Below are 26,214 nucleotides of genomic sequence, written 5' to 3'. Positions count from 1 at the left end.
TGTGGTGGACATTTTTGTCAAAATCTTTACCATGGACATAAGAATTGGTGGAGAATTATAACCAGAAACACACACAACTTTACAACTCTGATAGTGTACAAATGGAACCAAATGGACCCATTTGTGCACTCTCTGAGTTATGGGGGTCCTTGAAAATAAAAAGTGACATAAGTGACGAGCATATTCTGAGGAAAACCTGGAGACTGAGACATTCAGTAATTGAGTCTTATGATCAAAATAATGTAAAGAATTGCCACAGACAAGGCCAAGTCTAGCCACAGACACATGTGTCCGTGTACGGACGCATTGATGACCCCTGAATGATATACCAAGAGTTCACCAAGCATCAAATTCATCATTATTTTAACGCAAATATTATATCCATAATTGTACAGTTCAATCGGCACCTACTCATCAAACATGAATATACAGGTCTGCAAACATCAAGTGCACATTATAAAATACTATATCACCACCTTGTATTAACACAATATATTATACAATATTATTGTTTTTCTTATTTTTCACTTCTAAACTGTTTATATGATGTTCTGCATAGTGTATAGCTGTCTGTCATTTAATGTCACTATGAATTGAGTACAAAAGGATCCCAACTGAAACGAGCCATGACTTTCTTGTTTTTTTTTAATCCTATTTAGTTGACCTTGTATTTGAACTGTACGTTCATGTGCTTTTTTCTGCAAACTTCTAAATAAAGTATTCAATCAATCAAACTGGTCAATCTTACACCTATTATAAATGTTAATAGCTGCAGCTGATTTTCTTACTAGTCTGCCATAATTTTCTATATCTATCTGCGTTTTATGAATACTTATTACATTTTATCTGAATTGCTCATACTCTCAATTATAACGAAACATTGCTGCCACCAAGTGGTACATAAAAAAAACACAGGCAGGCATTTTAAAAGTGGGAAAAAGTCGAATGAATGCAGAACAAAACTCTATTTTGGAAGAAAATCACAACTTCACGTTTTTGTGACTTTTCGAGAAAATGCTGAACTGTTGTGTGAATGAGTGATTACTTTAATGCACTTCATGACCTCTTTGAACCGTTGGCGTTGACTATGTACTATTGATCAGTGCAAAGAATGTTACGCAACGAGTGGTTACCATGGTCACTTATGACCTTGTTCAGCTGTTATTGGTCAACGGGAAACACGTGACGTCCCTCAAACATTGTAGCAAAACTGTTACACTGTTACTTATCTGCAGAAAGAAGACCATCTCGCTGCAGGTTGGTATGATATTTTAAAACTCTTTGAAAAGATGATTTAAAAAATAAGTTTAGTTAGTTAGTTCAGGAGAAATGAATGAGGGGGGAAAAGGAATAACTGAAGTTAAAGATTACTTTGAAGTCTAGATCCAACTTAGCCTTGGCTTGGATCAAGACTATCCTAAGTTTTATCGAGTCTGACTTTTACCACTCGTAGCCATGTAAAAATGTCAAAATCGATAAACTACATCTATGATAGTCTTGATCCAACTCAGATTCGAGATTCCCGTTTATTTGATGTCACGTCTTGCGAGAAGTATTTGACAAGTGTTTTGCTATTTAATCAGGAACTAATGGATAAATAGGCTTATAAATAGTTGATAAGTTAGTCCTGGTCCAGAAGGTCCTGCCCTGCCAGGCGCGCTACTCTTCTCATAGACCGAAACAAAGGCTGTTTTGTTGTAAGTGTAATATACAGAGAAGGTGGGGTCCTGAGAGGCTTCCCACCCTGGAGAATAGAGTTTCAACAACACAAAACTGCCTTTGTTTCGGTGAGTAGAGAAATAGTTTTGTTTGTTTTTTACTAAAGACGGAGACTTCACACGGTAGTGGAATTATCGGTCTATGAGCACTGAGCAGAGCAGCGCGCCTGGCAGGGCGATAGAGAGAACTCACTAATACGCTCTGGAGTTTTATCATTCCGCAGTTATAACAATTATAACAAAACACAATTATAATAATCATAAAGTCTTATTATTTATGTGCCATTTGATTTGAGTATATGAAAACGTTATCATCCATGGTGATTGTATGCTGTGTAGACAATATGCATAAGAAACAAAGACATATTGGGCCAGAATTTTCTAAACTTTTTGTTGAATATAATGACTGCTTTGGCCAATGCTTTTGGACAGCTAGAATGTGTGTGTGTGTAAGACATTTCATTTTTTCCTGTTCTGTCCAGCCATGTATCTGTACCTCCTGGCGCTGGTGGTGTGTTATTACCTGTACCGCTGGGTCAAGGAGATGCCCAGGGTCCCGGACAAGGGCAGCAAGTACGTCTACATCACAGGCTGTGACTCTGGATTCGGCAACCTCCTGGCCAGGCACCTAGACAAGCAAGGCTTCAGGGTGATCGCCTCCTGCTTCTCGGAGCGAGGAGAGGAGGAGCTGAAGAAAGCGTGCTCCGAGAGGCTGACCACCACCCACCTTGATGTCAGGAGTAACGACAGCGTCACCAAGGTCGCAGCGATGATCAAGGACCTTGTCGGAGAGAGAGGTGCGTCAGTGATGACATTAGTCCTGGTTGAGATTGTGTTATTGTTGCATATAAAAGGATCCGCAAATTATAATTGGTCAAACCCATTGGTCAAAAAAAAAAAATCTCACATGGAATCAAATATGCATTTCAAGCAGTACAAAATCAACATAATTGAACTCAGTATCCCCTACCCTTCTCCCTTTACCCACCTTTCATCATCCCATCCCTTCCCAACCCTCTCTCTTTCCACCATCACCACCACGAAAACAACACAACACATCCATTGCACCATCAAGTCAGCAGATCTTTCAGATCCGATATCAAGCCTGTCCATAGTGAAATTGTGCCCTGTTGGGCCTGGTTAATTCTGGCTGACGACAGTTCCAGATAGGCAATGTCCAAAAAGCTCCATAGCCAGTGTGTTTTGGATTATTGGATATCAATCGAGACTTGACTGCACTGAACTCTTTGGCATTCAGTTATGTGCCATGCAGGTGTGAGTGTTTGAGGTTTTCATTCCAAACCAATATCATACCTGATGTGAAAAAATATCTAATCAGCTTGTGTAAGTTTTGGATTGTAATCATTCATTCACCCTGACCTTCGTTATAACAAGAATTTGACTGTGATATTTAGGTAATGTTTCCAACAGTTCAGAATACTGATACTAACAAGCACCCAGCAGTCTTATTGTACTAAAACGGCCTCAAATTTGCATTCGATTTGCAGAGACACTTTCACGGCTTCTTTTCTGAGGCATGTGAATCTGCAACAGGGATATGGAATATTAAGTAAGAGGAATAAGTGGGCTACTTCCCTCATAAGCATATGCCTATGTTTATTTGAGCAAATACAAGTTCAGGCACTCAACCCTTGAACGGCCTCCAGTGATGTTCCTTAAAAGTATAACGAGTAGGAGTACTCGTTTGTGGTTTGTAAAACACACAATTAAAAGTTGGCCCCAAATCCTAACCCTAAATGACACCAACAGCATGCACCAACCAACCTGCTTAAAACTTAACGCACAGCGATGTACTGAACAAAGTCAAATAATGAGAGAAGGATCTGCACATACACACACTGTCTCACTTCTAGTGGATCACAATACATTTTCTTTTGTATGAGTCACAGTTGTAAGACCCTGATGAACACTTAGATGGCTGTGCATCATGCATTTTCTATTAAAATCAAATAATGAGTGGGCCACATGTGTGTGACCTCCTAGGCCTGTGGGCGGTGGTGAACAACGCCGGCGTGGCCCTTCCCTCCGCCCCCTGCGATTGGCTAACCATCGACGACTACAAGTCCATGTTGGATGTCAACCTGAACGGGGTGATTGCCGTGGCACTGAGCGTCCTACCCCTGATCAAGAAGGCAAGAGGCAGGGTGGTCAATGTGGCCAGCGTCTTTGGAAGGATCAGTGTAGTCGGTGGCCCGTATACCATCTCCAAATATGGCGTGGAGGCCTTCAATGACAGCCTCAGGTGAGTCACAGTTTCCCTTGGACATCTGTTGAGCGCAGGGACTTTTACACAGACACCGTTTGTTTAAAGTCACACAAACCGACGATTGTTGCCTCAGATACACCACCCCTTTGTATTGGTAAATGTCACCCGTTTGTAAGTCAGATTAGACGCTGATCAGGTATTTCAGTACACAGCCGACTCTGTTCATGTGCAGTTTAGGGCTGCAACAGTTAATCAAACTAATCTATTTAATCGACTATAAAATAATAATACAATATCTATGTTAATAAAAATAATCGATTTGGGGGGAAATGAAATGTCCCTTTTCCCCAAGTTGTACGATTTTTGTGCGACACTGTTATACAACGAAGTATAAAATAGGTCTTAAGTGGTTAATCATACTAATTGATATAGTAATAATAGAATATTATATAAATTATTTTTGCATCGATTCGTTGATATATAACAAATAAAATAAATGATATTAAAAAACTTGCTTCTCAATTATTCGATTCATCAAAAAAGTAATCGATAGAATAATTGCTAATTCCAATAATGGATTGTTACAGCCCTAGTCCAGTTGATCCCAAAAAAATAGCCTTTCATTTTGATTTGGCATAGCTTTGTCTTTTTTCTGGTAGGTTGAACATGACACCGTTCGGTGTCAAAGTCCTCTGCATTGAGCCAGGCTTCTTCAAGACCAACGTGACAGATCCGGCAATCCTGAGCAAAGACATCAAAAGGCTGTGGGACAAAATGCCCCAGGAGGTCAGAGATGCTTATGGGCCAGATTATTTGGATAAGGGTAAGTTGGTAATACAGTTTGTCCACAATTGCTAAGATATCTTTTCTGAATCCCATTACCATTTTATCAAAACCACACAGACAAACAATCATCCTCATTTGTACAACCAGCTAACTTTCGAAATCAGACTTTGCCCTCAGAGAACACACACAAGCTGTCAAAAACACAGACTGCATGACTAACTGGCAGTGTTGTAAAGTACATTTTATCCAAGTTCTGTATTTAGGTGCACTTAACAAATATTGAACTGTTTACGCCACTACAATTATTTTTTAAACTTTTGTTACTAGTTACTTTGTAAATTTGTATTATTATTACAAAACATACATTAACCACTTCAGCCCTATGTATACTTAGGATATTTGAATATAAGCTTGTAGATTGGCTATTTTCAAAGCATTTTTATACATTTGGAAACTTGTGAAATGGGACATTCTGCACAATGAGTGAAAGTAAAAGTACTTTCAGTAATGTGAATACTTTTGTACTTTTACTCAAGTACATGTTTAATACCGGACTATTATTTGTAACAGAGTATTTCTACATTGTGGTATTGGTACTTTTACTTAAGTAAAACATGTGAGTACCTTTTCCACCACTGCTGACTGGAGGGATTAATTCAAAACACTCATACCAAACTGCTTAGGATAGGTTTTTAATTTGGAACACCAGACTATGCAGATAATTCGCTCATGAGCATCATGGAAAGTTCAAAACAGCACTGTAACAGTGTAAATACCTCTTACTGTACATTAGTGGTTAATACTGCTGTTACTAATGTTGTTACTACAAACATGACCATTGAAAGTTCCCACTGACAAAACATGTAAGTCCGCACACAATAAAATACTGTAGCGTCCTCATCCAGCCACAACTTCCTCTACTGAGGGAGCTAGCTTCTTTGGTGCTTCTTTGGGGTTGTTGGCTGGACTGGTGAGCCGTGGGTCATGGGTTCGACTTCGGTTCGGGGCGCAGCATTTCTCGGCCGCTACATTGGTGTCCGAAGTGGAGCGTGCCCTGACGTGATGGACTGGCCGTGTGCGGTGAAGCGCAAGGGCGTGCTTCTATTCGAACCGAGGGGAGAATGTAGCGTCTTCATCCAGCCACAACTTCCTCCACTGAGGTAGCTAGCTTCTTTGGTGCAGGGGGTTGTTGGCTGGACTGTTGAGCCGTGGGTCATGGGTTCGACTACGGCTCGGGGCGCTGCATCTCCTGGCCGTTACAATACAGTACAGGTTACTCAGCATCAATATTCCCATCACCTCGTCTCAGGTCTGGGTCTTAGCTAGACAATGTCACACATTATGTTTGCTCTTGCCAGGCAGCATCGGAAAATGGCCTTATCCAAAATGCCTCATCCAACCTTGGATAGATTCCACAGACTTATCACCACAGGTGTCCACCATTGTCTCCAGGAGATTTTGCTATGCGTAGGGATTGCAACCCCCCACCAACAAGCTTAGAAGAATGCCAAAGAACACTGAACCTGTGGTAGTCATTGAGTCAGGCACGAAACAAAGCAGCCGGATGGAAAATCATGTTATCCCAAAGGACATGATAGAGTGTTGGGCTTGCTCTGGTTGCCCTGGCTCCCCTGTTGAAGGACTTGTACCATGTTGTATGGACCCACTTTGACATGGCAGCTTTGGCATTGTTAGGATTCATTGTTGGTTCCAAAGCACAAGGACATGGCTATTTATGGACCCTGCAAAGCTTAGTGAAGTTTGTGGTCTTTAGGTTGTAATGACTTGAGTTAATTAAATTGAGACCATGTGTTAGCTGAATTATCCAATTCACCATTATATTTTATGCAAAGAATGATGTAATTGATTATTTTTGTGTAGGGTGTTGAAGAAAGAGATTTGAATATTACAAAGGTTAACAGTGTTTATGGTGACGGGAAATGGTGTGTGTGTGTGTGTGTGTGTGTGTGTGTGTGTGTGTGTGTGTGTGTGTGCGCGTGTGTGTGTGCGCGCGCGCGTGTGCATGTGTGTGTGTGTGTGTGTGTGTTTTGGGTAATGACATAAGGGTATGGGTTTTTGTGCTACAAGAACAAATATTTATGCTTAGGCAATTGAGAAAAACTTCAATGAATACTTACCGCTGTTGTGGTAAAGTGGTGCACATGCATTGGTCATGCCTAATGTCAGTGTTCCAACTGAAGCTTTGAGGACAGCTGCACTGGAATGTTATTAGCTCATAGGTGGTATATTTGCGACATTTGTGCATTCACATCCTCATTGAAAAAAGTAAAACACATCCTAAACAGAACCTACCCAATACCCATCATCACGTTTGGACATTCTGCTCTTCAATTGTTTTATTCAACATTTGCATAAATACTGCTTCTTTTTTTTCCTTTTTTCGTAGCAAACTAAGTATAACTAAGTATTTTTTAAATACATTTTTATTGGAAAAAAGGATCTAAAAAGACAAAGGATACAAAACAAAAAAAAATAAAAGGAAGGAAAACAAAAAGACAATACAAAAACAAGGCTGCATTCTACATTGTTCTACATCTAATTGTTAGTTATTACTTTTTAGCGGTGCCAACCGCTCTACGTTTGACTCTGTCTGCGTGTGGGTCCGTGGGTCCGTTTGTGTGAGCACGGGATGAGCACGGCAAAGACGCAAACAGCTATAACTTCAGTTTGCAGCATGCCACCAAGTCCAAATTTGGTATGTGGACTTAGACCACCAATAGGGACGAGCATGAATTGATGACGTTATCAAAGAGGGGTCCAGGGACCCCCAGCGCCCGTATGAGCACGGGATGAGCATGGGATGAGCACGGGATTTTAAACAGCTATAACTCCAGTTTGCAGCATGCCACCAAGTCCACATTTGGTATGTGAACTTAGACCACCAATAGGCACGAGCATGAATTGATGAAGTTATCAAAGAGGGGTCCAGGGACCCCCAGCGCCCGTATGAGCACGGGATTTTAAACAGCTATAACTCCAGTTTGCAGCATGCCACCAAGTCCACATTTGGTATGTGGACTTAGACCACCAATAGGGACCAGCATGAATTGCTGAAGCCCCGCCCCCTCTGTCTTCCCATTGGCTGGCCTTCAAACAGCCATAACTCAAGTTCGCAGCATGCTATGGAGTACAAATTTTGTACATGGACTAAAGCCAGCAATAGGGACTAACTGTCATTACTTAAGCCCCGCCCCCTCTGTCTGCCCATTGGCTGGGCTTTAAACAGCCATCATTCCAGTTTGCAGCATGCTACCAAGTACAAATTTGGTAAGTGGACTCAGACCACCAATAGGGACGAACTGAAATGAGTTAAGGCCCGCCCCAAAGGCACCGCTTCCTTCACACAGGGTGTGATTTTTTTTATACATTGTCCATGGACTGAAAGAAGAAAGACCACTTTTCCCAATTTCTGTGTAACTTGTCCTCTTATAGTCTGAGTATGAATGTTAGTTTTTCCATAGTGTAGATTTCCCCTATAATGTCCAGGAGGATCCTGTTGGTGCTGTACCAGCGAGTCGCGACGCGTGATCGCTTTCTTGCTTGCTGCTAGAAAGATCTTGATTACGAACTAAGTATTTTTTTTAACATAATTGTGTCACTGTATTAGCGCTACGTTTCCCCCATGTTTCATAAACTAAGCACAATCTCATCCCTTTCCCTGCCAGTGGAAGTGGTGATGATGGAGAAAGTCGCCCAGATATCTGACGGGGACCTGATGAAGGTGGTCAGCTGCATGGAACACGCCGTGTCGGCGGTCCGCCCGCGCACACGCTACTCTCCCGGCTGGGATGCCAAGCTGTTCTGGTTGCCCCTGTCCTACATGCCCAGCTGTGTCTCAGACTACCTAATGCTGAAACAAGCCGTTCCACTGGCTGTGTCTGACCAATAAAGACCTAGTTTACTATAGTCTATACTATATTATTATAGTATCAGCTACTTTATACCACTGGTAATTTTGGACTGCCTCGGTTTTACGTTCTAAGGGCATGGTCACACCAAACTATGGCTTGCGGCTGATAAACTCAGGTTGTGCGCGTGCCGACTGTTTTTTGCAGCCAACGCATTCTAACAACTTGTGACGCACCTGTCACTCACTTTCAGGAACCTCCCCGTAGCCCGCAGTTGCTCAATTGCAAGCACCATGTCGCTTCCTGAGTCTTGGGCCGGTCCGCATTCGACTCACCCGATTGGACAGAGGGGGAAAAGCAGCATCTATCTTGAGCATTTTCTGCTTCAAATAGACATGGCGTATAGAACGCATAAACGCAAGGTGTGCGCGACACACGGAAAGATGCGCAAGACCATCAAACCACGCTATTCTCATTGAAAAGCATTGGCAGAATCTACCCTCATAGGTAGAATAAAAGTGCGGTGTGACCGTGCCCTAAGGGTGCGGTCACACCGAACTGGAATTTTACCTGAGGGCTGATTCTGCGAATGCTTTTCAATGGAAATGGAGTGGTTTGTTGCCATTTGAGGATTTCTGCAAAAAAAAGCTCTGTTCCCATTGAAAAGCATTGCCAGAATCCGCCCTCAAAGGCAGAATTAAAGTTCGGTGTGACCGCACCCTAAAGGCCTAGTAACTGATCGACATATTTTTGATACTTTCCTTCTTTCCTTACCAAAGCCAAATGCACTTTTATAGAGCCAGGCAGCCAGCATTTGCTGGGGTGCACAATAATGCATTAAAACTGAATAATGTGACACATTGTCTGTGATTTGCTTCCATCAAGATTGAAACTATTGAGTTTCAGTGTTACACATAGTATTGTGCAACTAGTTTTCTCTCTTTGAGCAAAACTAAAAGAGCAGTTTTCAAGGTTAACTTATCTGTGGGCTGGGTGTCTCAGCCTTGGGACGGTGATAGGATGGTGTGAAAGGTCAAGGATGATACTTAACTAATGCACAATGAATAGCAAATCTACAATGCCATGCTACCAGTAGGGCAGTCACGATCATGACATTTTAGTTGACGATTAATTGTTGGCGACAGCCAAGGTTTTACGTCAAAAGTTATTTCCATGTGACCACACACTGCTTGCCATACCACATGTGGTAGATACCTGTAGCCACACAGACGAATAACACTGCAATACCATCAACCTCTCACTACTCTGACAGGGTCTGTCAGTGTATTCTTTTTAGATGGCTTCCGTTCCTGACCCTTCCCTTCCGAGCCAATGTTAAGATTACAGCAAGTCAGCAACGTATCAACCACCAGTCACTGAACTGTTGCTTTTGTAAATAATTACTTTATAAACCCAAAATCCTGACTGACAGGATTAAAAATGTAGTTCTGGCTATTAACCGATAAGCAATGCGTGTTCACTTACATTACATGTAACAATGTGCAGTATTTACAAAATAAAGCGGCAAGTCATGTCCAAATATAGTTCCACAACAGGATATTTTTGTCAGGCACTTGTAACACTTGTCCTATTGACCTTTGCTCGGTTGATAGGGTTTGGCTGCTACCAGGCAGGCATAGGCTACCACAGATAAGTCAAAGACATGCAGCAAAATACCACGAAGGTTTTAAAAGTGAACTGCAGTTTTTGCAAAGAAATATAACAATGTCCTTTTTGTGACCTTGTTGTGGGGTCATTAGATGGGTGCAGTTTAAGTGAATCTTTCTTGTATGCTGAACATGGAAAATATAAATGAGTGCTTGAGTCAGATATTGTGATCCTGTAGGGATCACTGGATAAGCCATATTACATTTTATACTCCTTTGTACCTTTACAAGAAATGACACATCGTACATCTTTAATTGCAGTTTTATTTCATCACTTCATTGTGACAATCAATCTGCAACACAGTACAGGTAGTTGAACATACGCAAGCGCCATCTTGTGGTCAAAAGTGGATGAGCACATTAATAGCCATTTCACGAGAAAGCCCATTATGAACAAGGAACAAGACTTTTCTTCGCTACAATGGCTCTATAAAGCCTAGGAAATATACAGTTGAGTCGTTGTAGTAAAGAGACGTTATTCCATCTAGGAAACATTAAATATCTTTTTTCTTTAAGTTGACAATAAAATGTTCGGCATTGGGACATGTTTTAAACCAAGTGCTAACGGGACATTTCTGTTCCTTAACCTTTCCAAGAATTCCTCAACCCCCCGGGAAATGATTTGGTGTGGCCATTTATGCGAGCTCCTCTGCCATCCTCTCAGCCTTCTGAACAACTTCCTCAATGGGGCCCACCATGTAGAAGGCCTGCTCAGGGAGGGGATCGTACTGGCCTGTAGGGAGGGAAAGGACCACGGCAGACGTCATTAAACAATAGCACAATATGGTATTCAAAATAATGCTTTACAGTGCTACAGGTATTACTGCATGTTTATCCATGACTTAAGCGTTAAACGTACTCTGCATAGCTGCTGATAATCTTCCAAAGCATACTGTAGCTTTTGCAATGACTTATGAATTAGGGCAGAACGAGGAGAAAGTCTAAATACACACCATTGAGAATGGCCTTGAATCCACTGATGGTCTCCTTGAGTGGTACAAGCTTGCCCATGTGGCCAGTGAAAACCTCGGCCACCTGGAAGGGCTGGGACAGGAAACGCTGGATCTTGCGGGCACGGGCCACGGTTAGCTTGTCCTCCTCAGACAACTCATCCATACCCAGGATGGCAATGATATCCTGCAGGGACTTGTAGTCCTAGGAAAAAAAAGGGTAGAGGTACATGTTTTTTTACACATAATAGCTATAAGGAGTCGCAGGCTGAGAGCCCAAGTTCAATCCAGATGGCCTTGAGTCACATTTGTGGCATAACAAATTGGTTCTTTAAGAGGGGTCCTGGAACTCGCAGGGGTTCCAGGGGCCCCCCTACTAAAGTAGTAGCATCATAATTTTAACCTTTTTATCCATTTATATGTTGGCTATCTAAAAATAGCAGATTTACAAGCTCACAGCACGTCACTTCCTGCCACGCTGCAAGCTTGTACATATGCATGGAATAATTTAGAATTTTGCAAAAATCCTTTTCAGATGGACGTCCTTGGCAAAATGCATATCAGTTTGGGGGTCCTTAAGATTAAAACTTTGGGAACCACTGCCATAACCAACCTGGAGGATCTTCTGTACACCACGGGCAACATCGTAGTGCTCGGCTCCGACAATGTTGGGGTCCATGATACGGGAGGTGGAATCCAGGGGATCCACAGCGGGGTAGATACCCAGCTCAGCGATGGCGCGGGACAACACAGTGGTGGCGTCCAAGTGAGCGAAGGTGGTGGCGGGGGCAGGGTCAGTCAGATCGTCAGCTGGCACATAGATGGCCTGTGAGGAAGTGACGAGAACATTTTAAATATAAAGCCAAGACAGTGAATGCGATAGATGTCTCAACTGCTCTACCGATTTCCATGGGATAGCTTCAGTAATCTGGACTGCCATTGATTGTAATTTTCATTTCAACGATTACTGGCAATGTTTATTTTTTTTCCCCATTTAGAATCATGTGTAATAAACACAATGACAATATAGAAAAAAATATCAGGGTCAACACTTAAACCTTGATTTTAAGAGCCATTTCGTGCATAAAGGGATTTAATTTGACGTAATACACATTTTCCATCCATTGATAAATGTACCATTTGCAATTTCCTCTGAAACCATTATATTCTATTCATTCAGAGAGGACAATGCACATTAATGAAAAATAATACATGAACTTTAAGTCCATCAGGAGAATGTGATCTCATAATGAAAAGTATGACTTGCACATCATGATTCCTGTTTACCTGCACAGATGTGATGGATCCCTTCTTGGTGGTGGTAATCCTTTCCTGCATGGTACCCATGTCAGTGGCCAGTGTGGGCTGGTAACCCACAGCGGAGGGGATACGACCCAGCAAGGCAGACACCTGAGGGCAGGAGTTCAACGTCTCAGTACCACGCATAGCATTTGGTTCCGTTTCTTAATGCATACTTCATTATTCTTTGACATCTACGTGCATTGAACATACGTTCACATTATTAAGCGATATTGCTTCTTTTATGAGGCCTGCGATTCACACAAGGCTCCACATACCTCAGAGCCGGCCTGTGTGAAGCGGAAAATATTGTCAATGAAGAGCAACACATCCTGACCCTCCTGATCACGGAAGTACTCTGCCACAGTCAGTCCAGTCAAAGCTACTCTGGCACGGGCGCCTGGGGGCTCGTTCATCTGTCCGTACACCAGTGCCACCTAGTGAGAGAAAAGACAGGATTGAGTTCATCAAGAGCATCCAATATCCCCAATGCACAAACTAGAGACTGGACATCAAAAGAAAGTCTATTTAAACATGGTGTCCCTATTTTGGGTATATTATAGATGAAAATGTTTTACACACTTTCAAATATCTTCAAAAATGGCTGATGCTACGAATAGCCAAGTGACTAGGGCACGAGTGGTTAAGACTAATGGTGATTTCATACCAACATATATTCTTAAAGAGACTTGTACCAATCCTCACCTTGGAGGTGGTGTCCTTCAGGTTGATGACTCCAGACTCAATCATCTCATAGTACAAGTCATTTCCCTCACGGGTACGCTCTCCCACTCCGGCGAACACCGAGTAACCACCATGGGCCTTGGCCACGTTGTTAATCAGCTCCATGATCAATACGGTCTTACCCACACCAGCACCACCGAACAGACCTGTTTTGACGAGAAATAAGAGTTTAGCGTTACACAGGGCATAATTTACACAAATTAAAAAAGAGCTTTCTTACATCCGGGGGGAAATTGGTTAGAGTACGTAATTGGTAATTAATAACAACAAAAATGTTAATACTAGTTTTTCCATCTTATAGAATAAAAAGTTGTTTTTAAATGGTGGATAAACAAATCATTTTAAGTCAAATAATCAGTCACTGTCTGATACATTAATTATATGTTAAGGGCTGCAAGAGCCCCACATACCAATCTTTCCTCCCTTGGCGTAGGGGGCCAGCAGATCTACAACCTTGATTCCAGTAACCAGAATCTCCGCCTCCACGCTCATGTCGGTGAATTCTGGGGCCTCAGCGTGGATGGGGGCAGTCCTATGAAAGAAAGTTCAGGAGTTATTATCCGGTTATTTTTGAAGGATTGAAGATTATGACAAAAGTACTTGTCAGTCAATTCAGCAATAAATGGTTTGTGCCTCTCCCCCTGTTCATTACAGCTGTGTATTATTGCATGCATTATTAGGCAAGTATCCAACAGACTTACTGCTTGGTAGTGATGGGGCCTCTCTCATCAATGGGCTCGCCAATGACATTCATAATTCTGCCCAGCGTCTCAGGTCCCACAGGGATTCTGATGGGGGCACCAGTGTCCACAACTGACTGTCCGCGGACCAGACCCTCAGTACCATCCATAGCGATGGTACGCACTGTGCTCTCTCCTGAAGACCCAAAAATAAATAACACATTTTAGGACGTTCTCAAAAGGCTTTGTAGCCCATGAAATGCACTAAGTTATAATCCAAGAGCCTCACCGAGATGCTGAGCCACTTCCAGGACAAGTCTGGTTTCCCTGCCACCTACTTCCAGGGCGTTGAGGATGGGAGGAAGGCCCTCGTCGAACTGGACGTCCACGACGGCACCGATGACAGCCACGATGCGCCCGGAGGGGGCTGCAGCAGCGGCAGGTGCGACATAGTCTCTGCCTGTAAACCAACACAGACAGTTTTCAATGTTTATGGTAATCTATGCAAAGGAAATCCTCGCAAACATGAAAAAAGTACAACTCTTCATGAAGGTCCAGAGGGACCGAAATGGCCATCAATTTGAAAAAGAAAACTGATGCTGCTGAGCAAGAGCAGTGTGCAGGATTTTTGTTCATGAAATACATTTTATAATTGATCAGTGTTTATGGTAAAACAAAGTTTCTTCCCACAATCTTGACCTTGCAGTCATTGGCGATTCCCCCTTTTCTCTTTAAAAGCAGTAAGCACAGTAATGTGTTAAGGTTCGACCTTAATGCCAGACAACTGTCTGGCTGTCAACATGCTAAACCCATGCATGTTAGGAACATGCACCGTCGGTGCCCTTGACTTGAGGCCCTAGCCTATACTGGACACCGTCCTTGGGGGGTACTACTACCACCCAGCGACTGCCCACTGCTCCATTAAGTTAGGATGGGTTAAATGCAGAATCATCCAAGGGGAGGGAGGGGGCCAACAATATATAAACTCAATGTCAAGCGTTTGTACTGAAATGCTATGAATCTGCTCAGACACGAGGATGTTTAATATCCCGTGTTGATTGATAATAATAATCCCTTCTCTTAAGTGCAGTAAACATTAGTTTACTAAACTCAGGTGTGCGACAATGAATGGGATTTTATAACAGGTTACTGAAAACCACCAAGCTGCACATCAATGACACAAGATGGGGGCGTGTAAAAGTCAAGGTTGGCAATTAGCATTTGTGTCTGCTGGGTTAAAAACACATCCAATGATGACAGTAGTAGCTTAAGCAAATGCATTAATAGTTGATGCAGACATTCTGTCCCCCTGAACTTGAGACTATAGCTGACACTGATGTTAGCCTTTTAGCTTAGCCCGCCAGGGCCTCATCCTCATGTCATTAATACACAGAGGTCATTACAGTTTAGCACACAACAACACATGCCAGTCATATCATTCCAAATGACAAGGTGTAGATATGAGCCAAATGAGCAATATCGGTCAACATTTAAACCATAAGAGGATGCATTAATCAACATAAACCTGGATTTATTTCACTCTGCGGCCTTGCAGGGCCAAACACTAGCACGTTAGCCCGGCATGTTGCTAGCGCGAGTTAGCATCGGCTCCTGACAGCGGCAAAACCCGCATTAAGCGACGCCATAAAAATGCTCCATGCATGCGTGGGGGAAACACTAACTTACGTGAGAGGACGGCTGGGGATCCAGCGAGGGCTTTGAGAGGCTGGACCCCAGGCTTGAGAGCCTGCAGAGCCCCGGTACAGCAGCGTCCTACAGCGCCTAACATGTTCAATAAGATGGCTGAAGGTGGAAAGAGACGGCTAGTGGAAGAGGCTTTATAATGACTGGCCGCGGAGCAGACACTGAGCATGCGCCGACACGTCACGGGCGGCGGTGTCAATCGCACGCACAAAATAGCCGATCTACAAGCTCACAATGCGTCGCGTTGGCGACGCGTTGTGAGCTTGTAGATTGGCTATTTTGGCTACGCATGCGTGCTCTTGTCTGCTTGCCCCCAGCGTTGCCAGATTCTGCGAAAGAAACAAGTATAACCCGTACACCCCATACCCATACACCAATATCATACTGAAGTATGGATTGATTGATTGATTGATTGAATGCTTTATTAACAGTTTTTTTCAATTCAAGGCCTGTTAAGAGGATTTCAAACCCAAGAAAGCACTGGCTTGTTTCCATTGGGGTCCTTTGTACTCAATTCATCGAAACATTTAATGACAGACAAATATACACTACTATATAAAAACATCACCATATAAACAAGTAGAACTCGAAAATAAAAAGGGTCCAGTTCCGAATTACATCCACCTGTAAGTGCTCGGTTTTGAAGGAGAGTAAGGATCCACATTGTTTTTATTTCTGTTGGTAGGGCATTCCACATTTTTGTGGCATAGCAGTAGAATGAATTTAATCCCTTGTTAGAGCCAAATCTAGGTTGAACGTGATCAGTGGAGCTCCCTCTGGTGTTGTGGATGTCATTGACATTTTTGAAGTAGTTTGACAGGTACATGGGTGACTTTGTGGTGTAATGTATCTTGTAGACCAGGCCCATTGCAAGTTGCTGTACTCTGTCCTCTACCCTGAGCCATCCCACCCTAGCAAAATGAGCAGGGGTTAGATGAGTTTAAATGTAAGGCCAAGCAGTAGCCTGACCAGTTTGTTTTGGGATGTCTGGAGCCTTGTTTTTAAGGCCTTTGTGGTGCTATGGTACCATGAGGTGCATGCATAGTCGAAGTGACCTTGGATGAGTGCTCCTATTAGAGTCCGCAGTGTATTCTTACTGAACAGAGAGGAGATCCTGTTCAAAAATCTTGTTCTTTGGTTTTTTTTCTTTTCACTGGAAAGATTTGCCTCTAAAATCCAACCCAGGTAGGTAATTTCCTCTTTTCTTGTGATCACATTGTCACCCACTTTTACTGTGAAGCCGCCGGCCTTGCAGAGGTTTCTTTTGGTCTCAAATAGAATGGATTCAGTTTTACCCAGGTGTAATGATAGCATGTTATTATCGGCGAGCCAGGTGGAGAATTCAGAGCCAAGGGCTTTTTCAACCTGCAATGTCTATGAAAACAAGCCCAAAATAAGCAACTAGGGCAACTCAGTCAAACTTTATTGTCTAATGTTATTTTAGAGCAGTGGGTCACTTCCCAAACATTTTCATGTCAAGGACCCCAAAATGTAGATGTTTTTTTTGCAAACTGACCCCCATCTGAAAATATTGCATGCTAGTGACCCCCATACAAGACAAGACTTGTGTTATACATTGATTTTTTTGAGCATTTCAGCTTTTGAGCCTGAGCAACCTGCAACTTCCAATATTTATAACAATATTAATATTCTTTATAACAAGCAACTTAACAGAAAAACAAGCCCAATGTCGCTTATAATAAGCGGATATGGCAACACTGCTTGCCCTCCGCCCCCTGAGGTAAGGAAGGTTGTGTTATGCGCATGCTCCGTGCAGCACAGCTGACATTCTGTCCTCTGGTGAATGATTTGTACTATTTTTGACAACAGATTTTTGTGTATTTGTTGAACCACTGAAAATGTGGTGGTCTAACTGACACAAAGTTTACACGTTTCATCTGTGTAATTTGTATCTTTCAGGAAGGATATTGCTGTGTGAGTGAGTGGAGTGGCCCAAAAGTTGTCCAAAAGAAAATGGATAATGAGAACACTGTGTTCCATTTGGTGGTGTGTGAGGCTCTCAATGGTCTCAAGTCTGGCAGAATGTCATTTCTTAATTGGCTCAGCAATCAAAGATGTACTGAGATTGAATCCCACACACCAGCTGCAGTTCTACTAAATTGGTGCCCTTGCCTAAAGGTATGATATGACACTATTCACCAACCATCACATGGACACTCTCATAGGCCTATTGTATTGTTGTTATAGCTCTATCATGCTGAAGATTTTGATATCTGCACAGACACACACACACACACACACACACACACACACACACACACACACACACACACACACACACACACACACACTTTGAGACCCCCCCCCCCCCCCCCCAGTAACTGGAGTGCATTTATTTCTATGATGTTTACAATCTGACTACTGTGGCGTTAAGACCTTGACTGAACACACCCTGTATGTTCTATGTGTGCAGCTCAAAGGCTAAAGCAAGGCACTAAAACTGCTCAGGTTAGGGGTTCCATTCCTGCCAGTTCTCACCCGCCCCTTTTATGCAAGAGCTTCTGGGGGACTCAGATTAGATTAGCTGTGTCGCGTAATATCAGGCCTGATCGAGGTAACTGGAAAATGTTTTCTTTTAATTCATAGACATTTACAGGGAACTGACAATTATCAAACCATACCCCCCCCCCCCCTAAATTTAAAGTATCCAATTATTTTCTACCCCCTTTTTCTGCCCAATTTAGTCGTTATGCCAATTGATTCCTCCCCACACACATTTCTGTGTTGTCACTGTTGTTGTATCCTACCTGACTCACCTGCCAGTGAGGAGCCCCCACCGGGAGGTCGTAGTCGTAGGGCCTTCGTCCTACTCCTCCCGCCCAACACTCCCCGCTGACAGGTGCCACCCCAGCCCGTAGGAGTACGCAATGACCAGTATCAACCTCATCAATTACACACCCCATGAAGCCTTGAATTCATGGAAATGTTTTTGTTTTTGTCGCATTCCTAAGCCAATAATTTGATTACCGTCTCCTACTGGTTAATGTATCCGGTAGGATTACATCAACCGGATTACATTAAAGGAGACTCTTTGTGTCTCCTACCGGAAATATAATCAAATTACTGCCTTAGGAATGTGACAGAAACAAAAAAATCTCCATGAATTCAAGGCTTCATGGGGTGGGGTGTGTAATTGATTGAAAATAAGTATTTTTTTGGGTGAACTATTTCATTAAGCACAGCCCCTTAATGACTGCTTATTGCCTTGTGGGCACCAAAGGTTATTAAAGTGCCTTTGGTTTTTCCTCTATTTTGTTATTCAATGTTAATTTGTGCTATGTTAATTTTGACTCATAATACATAATAAACTGTGGTACATCTGTTAAAGATACAGTCGACGACTTGACAAACTCACTCCTGCAAGTTGAACAAATCTGAAATACTGCAAAACTGATGTATTACGTCATCAGTGTGCTGAATAAAAAAAAGAAGTCATCATCAGAGTTAGGGAAGTTACTTTCAAAATGTAATATGCTACATATTACATTAAAAAAAAGTTATTTTATTAAAATGTTATGTTTAATACAATATTACTTTCAGTCTCAACTAATGGTGTTACTTTTGCATACTTTTGTGTTACTTTCACAAACACCCTCAAATAAAGTGCAAAAGGACTAGGCATAATATGGAAGAGGTTAGGCTACATGGAATAGAATAGAATAGAATACCACAATAATTATATTGGTATTACATATTTTAGCAGGCTGAATTTTAACTCTCCTCTTCTACCCCAGATTTGAACCCGGTTTCCTGCACAAGTGCTGACCTTTTTTTTTTTTTTTACCATTGAGCTAATAAAGCCTGCCTGCTTGCTCAGGGCGCGCTCTCACCAAAAGTTGGCTGGCCGCTGTTAAACGTAGAACATAGAAATATTACACAATTTATAAAAGTAATGTTTTATATTAATTCATTTTTCATTAAAGTAATATTACTACTTTAACTGGAGGGTGTGCACTAGATAATAATGGCCTAATAATGGGCATGGGGCTTACTTTCTCTGTCCACAACACACTAACACCCATACTTGTATTACCATGTCCTACAGGCGTCAGTCCACCATGTTGCCACCAGAGTGCGCTGCTGCTACACTAAAAAGAGTGTTCCATGGGAAGATGCGGGTAAGTTTATTTGTATAGCACATTTCATAATACTATACAAAGGCTAATTGCAAGTGCTTTTAATACATAAAGCATACAATTTAAGGACATAATTAGACATTTTAGAAGACGTGGAAAATAGAATACAGACATTAAGTGCTATTATGGTTTTACTTATTCTCACACTGTCAGAATTAAACTCCTATTATCAGGCGTGTGTGTCATAGCGCAGGAGCACAAAATAGGCACAAACCTCTGTCATTGAGTATAGGAACCCACCTCTCTATATAAAACCGTTTCTACTGTACACAATACTCTATCCTAGTGGTTCTCAACCTTTTCAGGCTGTGATCCCCAAAATAATCCTATTTGAACTGGGGACCCCCCCCCTCACCCCGACGACAAGCACTTGGAATTGTAGGAGTTGAGGCATGACATTTAGTTTGGCTCATAAATATTGTGAAAATAGCAGATCTACAAGCTATTGTAGATCTACAAGCTATTGTAGAGTGTTGCGGGCATTGTGAGCTTGTAGATCGGTTATTTTCAAAATCTTCTGCCTCTTTCTTATATTATTTGACAATTTGGCCAATGTCTGACCAGTTTTAATAGTATACTTTGTTGACCTTTGATGCAGTAATGGTATTTTTTCAATTCAATTTCAATTTTAAGGTATTACAAAGGTCTTAAAGGTCCTTATATTGTCACTTTACTGTCATCTGGGGACCTCCCAAAAAAATCATGTGGGGACCCCCCCTGGGGGTCCTGACCCACAGGTTGAGAACCACTGCTCTATCTGAAAGTAGTAAAATCACCATTTTGCCTTAGAGGAAAAAGGGGTAACGGCAGTGTTTAAGAACAAACGTTTTGAACTTAGATTTAAATGGAATGAGTTGCCGCAAGTCTCGTATCCTCTGAAAGTTTGTTCCAACTGTGTGGCATAATAACTAAAATCTGCCCCATCACGATTTGTTTTAGCTCTGGGAACAGTTAGTACTGTGAATGGTCCTGATGACCTGAGCTTTCTTGAGGGGTCATAAGGTAAAAGTAAGTCAGAGGTGTATTTTGGCCCTAAACCACTGAGTGATTTAAGACCACCACCAATATTATGTAATCAATTCTATGACTTACTGGTAGTCTGTACAAAGACCTGCGAATTAGTGTCATGTGTTCAGCTTTCTTAGTTCTAGATAGAACTCTAGCAGCTGCGTTCTGAATGAGCTGTAGCTGTCTCTTGGATATTTGGGCAGACCTAGCTGATAGAGTCTTGTTTGGACATGAATCCTCCCATTGCTATATTTTAAAGATAGCAATCCGCTGACTTTGGTATTGACTTAATGTGGATATTAAAATGTGAATCTGAATCCATAATTACATCAAGAATTCTGGTTTGGCCTTTAGCATTCATAAACCTTGGAGTCAAGGTGAGCTCTCTAACTTATAGCCATTCTTCCCTGGCACCAATCACACTTACCTCAGTTTTGCCTTTGGACCATTGGACCGTAGTCACTCGATGAGAGTTATGTAAATTAGAGTGTTGACTGTATAATTATGGTATTTTGGAATACTTTGCCCTAATAAGAGCATGTAAAAAGTATAGGCATATTAAGGAAATATATCTGATATACTGAACTAGCAGCTGAAACATGCAGTACTACTGTCGATAGCAACATCTATGACAGGTTTACTTATAGGAAGTTGTGAATTTGTGTTTGGTTCTTATGTCAGGAGGCACCCAAAAGAGTTCAGTGACTGGACGAAATGAGGCCATACAATTTGGAGTGCAACAATGGTAATTTATATCATCTTCTTGAGTATAGGGTAAGTGTAGTAGTCATACACTGTCCTTAGCTTGTATGATTTTACAACGTTAGGTTTATCGTTTGCTGGTGTGACTCCGAGTACTGAGTAGGCTAAGACTGCTGCATCAGCTGTCCCATTAGAGATGAATCATGTCAAAGTTAATAGGTGTTAGGTGGATGCTTGTTGAGCTAGTGTGTATACTAAAGTGTAGGTGAAGATACGGTTTGATCCGTGTTCAGAGCGGGTGCAGAGCATGGCGTTGAGCATTCAGGGCAGTATCACTGACCTAACTAATTAAACAAAGCCTCTTCACTGGGAAGTGTCCACTTCATATCACTGATGAAAAATGTAATCTCACCATACCCTCTACCTTCCTCTGACATTTTAATTAGATTTTCACATAGCGGCTCCTCCTAAATAGCACAAAGAGAGATTGATTCCACATCACTTTTTGTTTTATTTGTACGTGACCAAAAACAACAACAACACAAAACCTAATATGTGACTTGAATATGAAGTACAAATAAGTGACTATTTTCTGACAGAGGATGTATGTTCTTTACAGATTTGTTTTGTTCTGGGTAGAATAGCCTATTGTCTATTTACATTTTGGACCAAAATTAGTTCCATGCTTTGGATGCTCCAGGCTGTATGGGTACTGTAGATTGCTTCCATATTAAAAATTCCAGGGATGGTTTTGTCTAGTAGTCGATAAAACGCATTCTCTGAAGTTTTGTTTTATTTAATCTCAGAGGCATAGCACTCTTGCACCTTACCTCAAAAGCTTCAGGCATTTTGCTCTCTCAGTAGAATAATTGCTTTTATCTCATTAATCAATACCAAAGTAAAATCACTGAATGTAAACTAAACCTTTATAAGCATAACAGTTAATAGGTACTTTTTTATAAGTGTATGCATTTTTTTATTGATGTTTTTGTGTGTCCATCCTTCTCAATTGAAAATCTGTCCTGTATTCTAAACAGCACAGCCTCTGTAGAGTTTGTTTCAAAACCGCCTGCTTATTTTTTTGGAAGACACTGTATTTTTAACAAGCCGTGGCTTCTCTATTACCCACAGATGGCAATCTGCATGCATGCATAGTACATCTTTGCTAGTCTGTATTTGTCTGGGAAAACATTGAACACATAGTTCAGCTGAGCATCATTAACATGTCAGAAATGTAGGGTCTTGACGAATGATTCCCATGACACTGGTTAGTGCTGTTTGGTGCTTTGTGGTATCCATTGTTGTGTGTCGGTATAAGGGTGGTGAAGTTTTGGGCAAAGCACAAGATGATCAATGCAACAAGACAACACAGAATGAGACCCAGATCTTGCTGCTTCTTTTAGCTCTTGTCTTGTCATGCTGATGCTTATGAGAGTTTTCGGATCACAGGAAAACTGTGCAATAGGGCTCTGATCCTTGCATTCTACTCTCGTTTGCTCATTTTACAGTATATGGAATCTAAAACATGACAGATGGGACTAAAAAGCAAGGAATTTTAAAAACAAGGCGGTAAATGATGAAACGTAGAATAAGTTTAATCTTTCATTAATTTTAACGGCTGGTTCGAAGCAAAGGAAATATTTAACTCAGAACTCAGAATATTTTTTATTGTAGTAGAACATTGCAGGAATTGGTTATGATGCCAGATGAACCATGGGGAAATAACAATTTACAACACAACGGACATGACAGATTGCCACTGCAAGACCAACTGCAATGTTTATTTGTTTATTTGTTAGGATCCCCATTAGCTGTGCCCTAAAGCACCGCTAGTCTTCCTGTGGTCCACATATAAAAACAATACATACTTAAAAACATACATTTAAGAAACAAAACATAAAGAAAAAAGAAAATGTGCAAATGATTAACATTGTGCAAATGACAATGTCAGCCTTCAGTGTCAGTCATGGAAATCAGTATTTCTGTTCAAAATGTGTGCATAATCCATTTAAATCATTTAACTCACTTTGTTATTCCTTTTTGTATTCAGTTCTACTTTTGATTCATATGATATAGCCTATTATTAGTTACATGTGTTGTCTCATGTGTAGTTAGCCTGTTGGTTCATGAGGAGCTGAAGTTTATATCTTCAATAACTTGATGTGGAGAAGAAGAGCTTTGATGAAATGCCAAAAAGTATGTCCCCATTTGCACCATAGGTCAGTGGTTCTCTACCTGGTTTTGGGGGGTCCCCAGATGACAGTGAAGTGACAATTCAAGGACTTTTAAGACCTTTTTAATAACAAAAAAAAGACCATTATTGCATCAAAATGTAAAAAAAAAACTATCTACAATAGCGTGTAGATATGCTATTTTCACAATATTTATCTGTGGAACCGAGTCAAACTAAATGGAATGCCTCAACTTCAAATATGATTATTTTGGGGGGTCGCTGCCTAAAAACGTTGAGAACCACTAGGTAATAGCATGGTTCAAAAGGTGTATCACTGCTTCAAGCACATGTTATAAAGTACATGTGTAGAAGCTGCTGGTCTCTATTATTATGCCCAGTGAGTTAAGCCGGATCGGTTTCATACTTTGTCGTATGACAGTGTCGCTTGCCGAAAATGTACAATCTACCAGCTCAGTGCAGTGCATCGCAACACGTTGTGAGCTTGTAGACTTACTATTTTCAGTGAGCGACGAAATTAAGCCTTCGAGAAAGAGGCATACGATAATATTGCTCAAGTAGTCTACAAAGGAACTTAGCTGTCATCTCCACCAGGCCGAAGGCCAGGGGCAGACATTATGTTTTCACCCCTGTCCGTGTGACTGTTTGTGTGTGTCTCGCAAATTACTAGACTGATCAGCACCAGATTCTTTGTGCATGCTGCCAGTAGGCCAAGGTCACTCGGACTTCTCAAGTCCACATATACATACGCCTATGCCCTAGTACAGTTTATGCAATGCTACACATCATCCCTGCGATGTCAAATTCTGACTCTTACACAGCCCTTGGTAGGCCACTGCGCCTCACGGTGGCACCCCTTTCTCCTTAAAGCTGCTATCCGAGACTTATTTTTATGACTAAAACATTAGTTTAACCAATCTGTTAATAAGATTAAACTAGCAGTCTACATTTGCAGTGGTTGGAGGTGGTCTCCCTACTCTTCCAATGAGAAATTTAAACCCTGATGTTGGGTAGGACCCATACTGGTTGACAAGTACCCCTGCCCAAAGCTCTTAAGCCCACCCCTGGACCAGCAGAGATTCCCTCATACCTGAACGGTAGATATTTTATCATAGCCCAGGTTCGAATCCCGGGTGTTAAAGTTGCATTTACCTCTCTCTATCAGCAGAGGACATTAAACTAATGGATTGCAGCTTCAACAGGGTGCAGCACAGTAGAAGTCACAAACAATTGCTATTTTCAAACGTGCACATGTTTTCACACTAAAAGCATGGGCTTAAAAGAAGTCTTATATAGGAAGACATTTCAACTCTATAACCCACAACAAACACCCTGCCTCTATAATACGCTCACAAATGTTTTCCACACAAAGAAAATACCACATGTGCTTGTGCACCACTATGTTGCTTATTATTGTCCTAGATACATTACTGTATATTTCAGCAGCTTTTTTCAGAATCTCCTGGGACAGCTTGTCAGCAGACAACCTTTAACCTTCCACAGACACTCCATTCAGGAAACACAGTTTTCCTCCAGCAAAACATGTTCTTGGCAAGCACTTCAAAGGTGAATATATATAGAACCTGTTAATTAGCGAGAGATTGCAAGTCTTGGCATGGGCTGTTAGTGAAGGCTCACAGCACAATACGGAAAAGACATTAAGTGGTACCAGGTCAAATACTGTAGTGGCCATGGAGTTGTAAATAATGTTGGTGTATATTATACAGTAGATGCCACTGGGCACAGCTCACTTCTGGCTTCATGGCTTTCAAAAGAAAAATGACAAGGCATTTCAGTTAGCAAATGAAAGAGTCCTTTGTTGCCAACTTAGCGTGCATGTTGTGGCACACACAGGTCATCATAAGGTTTTCAGGGTTTTCTTTGGCCTCACAGGGTGCCAGTTAGGCAAGGTTTGTTTGCCATAAAGGAGAATTCAATTAATGCCTGAAAGTTTAAAGATATTCACAGAAATGATTCGCCCAGAAGCTCTAAACCCCATCTGTTACACCCTGTACACAGCGTGCCGGTTAAACACTTCAAGATTATTTGCGCATTGTTAATTTAAGTCTGAGTTACAAATGGATAAATGAACACTGAGAATTTTACTGTGTCCTGCAACTGTCAGTTCTCCTTTAGATCAGACTGTAAACTTGTCGGGACACAGATAAGCTACAGATTTTTTGCTTTTGTTGCTAGGGGTAATCTTATGGAATTACAAGAGCATGATGGAAGAAGTGGATAATGGAGCTGGTTAGTCATTCACCCCAGTCGCTCATGTCGCTCACGTCTGCAGAGCTGTAACTTCATATTCAAGGAACATGCATTATCTTGTGAAAACAGTGGTTAGGCTTAATTTCACAGGAAAGGTACCAGGAAGGGTGTGGGGGTCCAGGGTGGGAGGGGGCTATCAAATGGGTAAGTGATGGCTTCCACGATGCCATAAAATGAAGAGTATTTCCGTGGGATTTCTTTGTGTACTTTGTTTTATGACACCCATCTGTTGGCAAGACCA

The 26,214-nt window shown here is 41.6% G+C and overlaps 2 protein-coding genes across 2 annotated transcripts; one reads left to right on the top strand and one right to left on the bottom strand.

The window, feature by feature from the left end:
* The first annotated feature begins 1,187 nt into the window (after positions 1–1,187).
* Positions 1,188–9,441, top strand: LOC311040788 (retinol dehydrogenase 7-like). The gene is made up of 5 exons (XM_084051149.1): positions 1,188–1,257; positions 2,201–2,515; positions 3,723–3,981; positions 4,605–4,768; positions 8,418–9,441. Exons 2-5 carry the CDS (start codon positions 2,203–2,205, stop codon positions 8,639–8,641), a joined length of 960 nt encoding a protein of 319 aa, XP_083907275.1. The 5' UTR covers positions 1,188–1,257; positions 2,201–2,202; the 3' UTR covers positions 8,642–9,441.
* Positions 9,442–10,513: 1,072 nt separating this feature from the next.
* On the bottom strand, positions 10,514–15,784 carry LOC311040763 (ATP synthase subunit beta, mitochondrial). Its single transcript, XM_084051119.1, has 10 exons — positions 15,627–15,784; positions 14,230–14,400; positions 13,962–14,136; positions 13,671–13,792; positions 13,222–13,406; positions 12,795–12,953; positions 12,505–12,627; positions 11,831–12,043; positions 11,221–11,422; positions 10,514–11,000 (listed from the first exon to the last, which is right to left on the bottom strand). Exons 1-10 carry the CDS (start codon positions 15,727–15,729, stop codon positions 10,903–10,905), a joined length of 1,551 nt encoding a protein of 516 aa, XP_083907245.1. The 5' UTR covers positions 15,730–15,784; the 3' UTR covers positions 10,514–10,902.
* Positions 15,785–26,214: the final 10,430 nt, after the last annotated feature.

This window comes from Gymnoscopelus microlampas (genome assembly GCF_963454915.1).
Source record: "Gymnoscopelus microlampas genome assembly, chromosome: 24".
NCBI lineage: Eukaryota > Metazoa > Chordata > Actinopteri > Myctophiformes > Myctophidae > Gymnoscopelus > Gymnoscopelus microlampas.
This window is presented reverse-complemented; position numbering and strand designations above follow the sequence as displayed.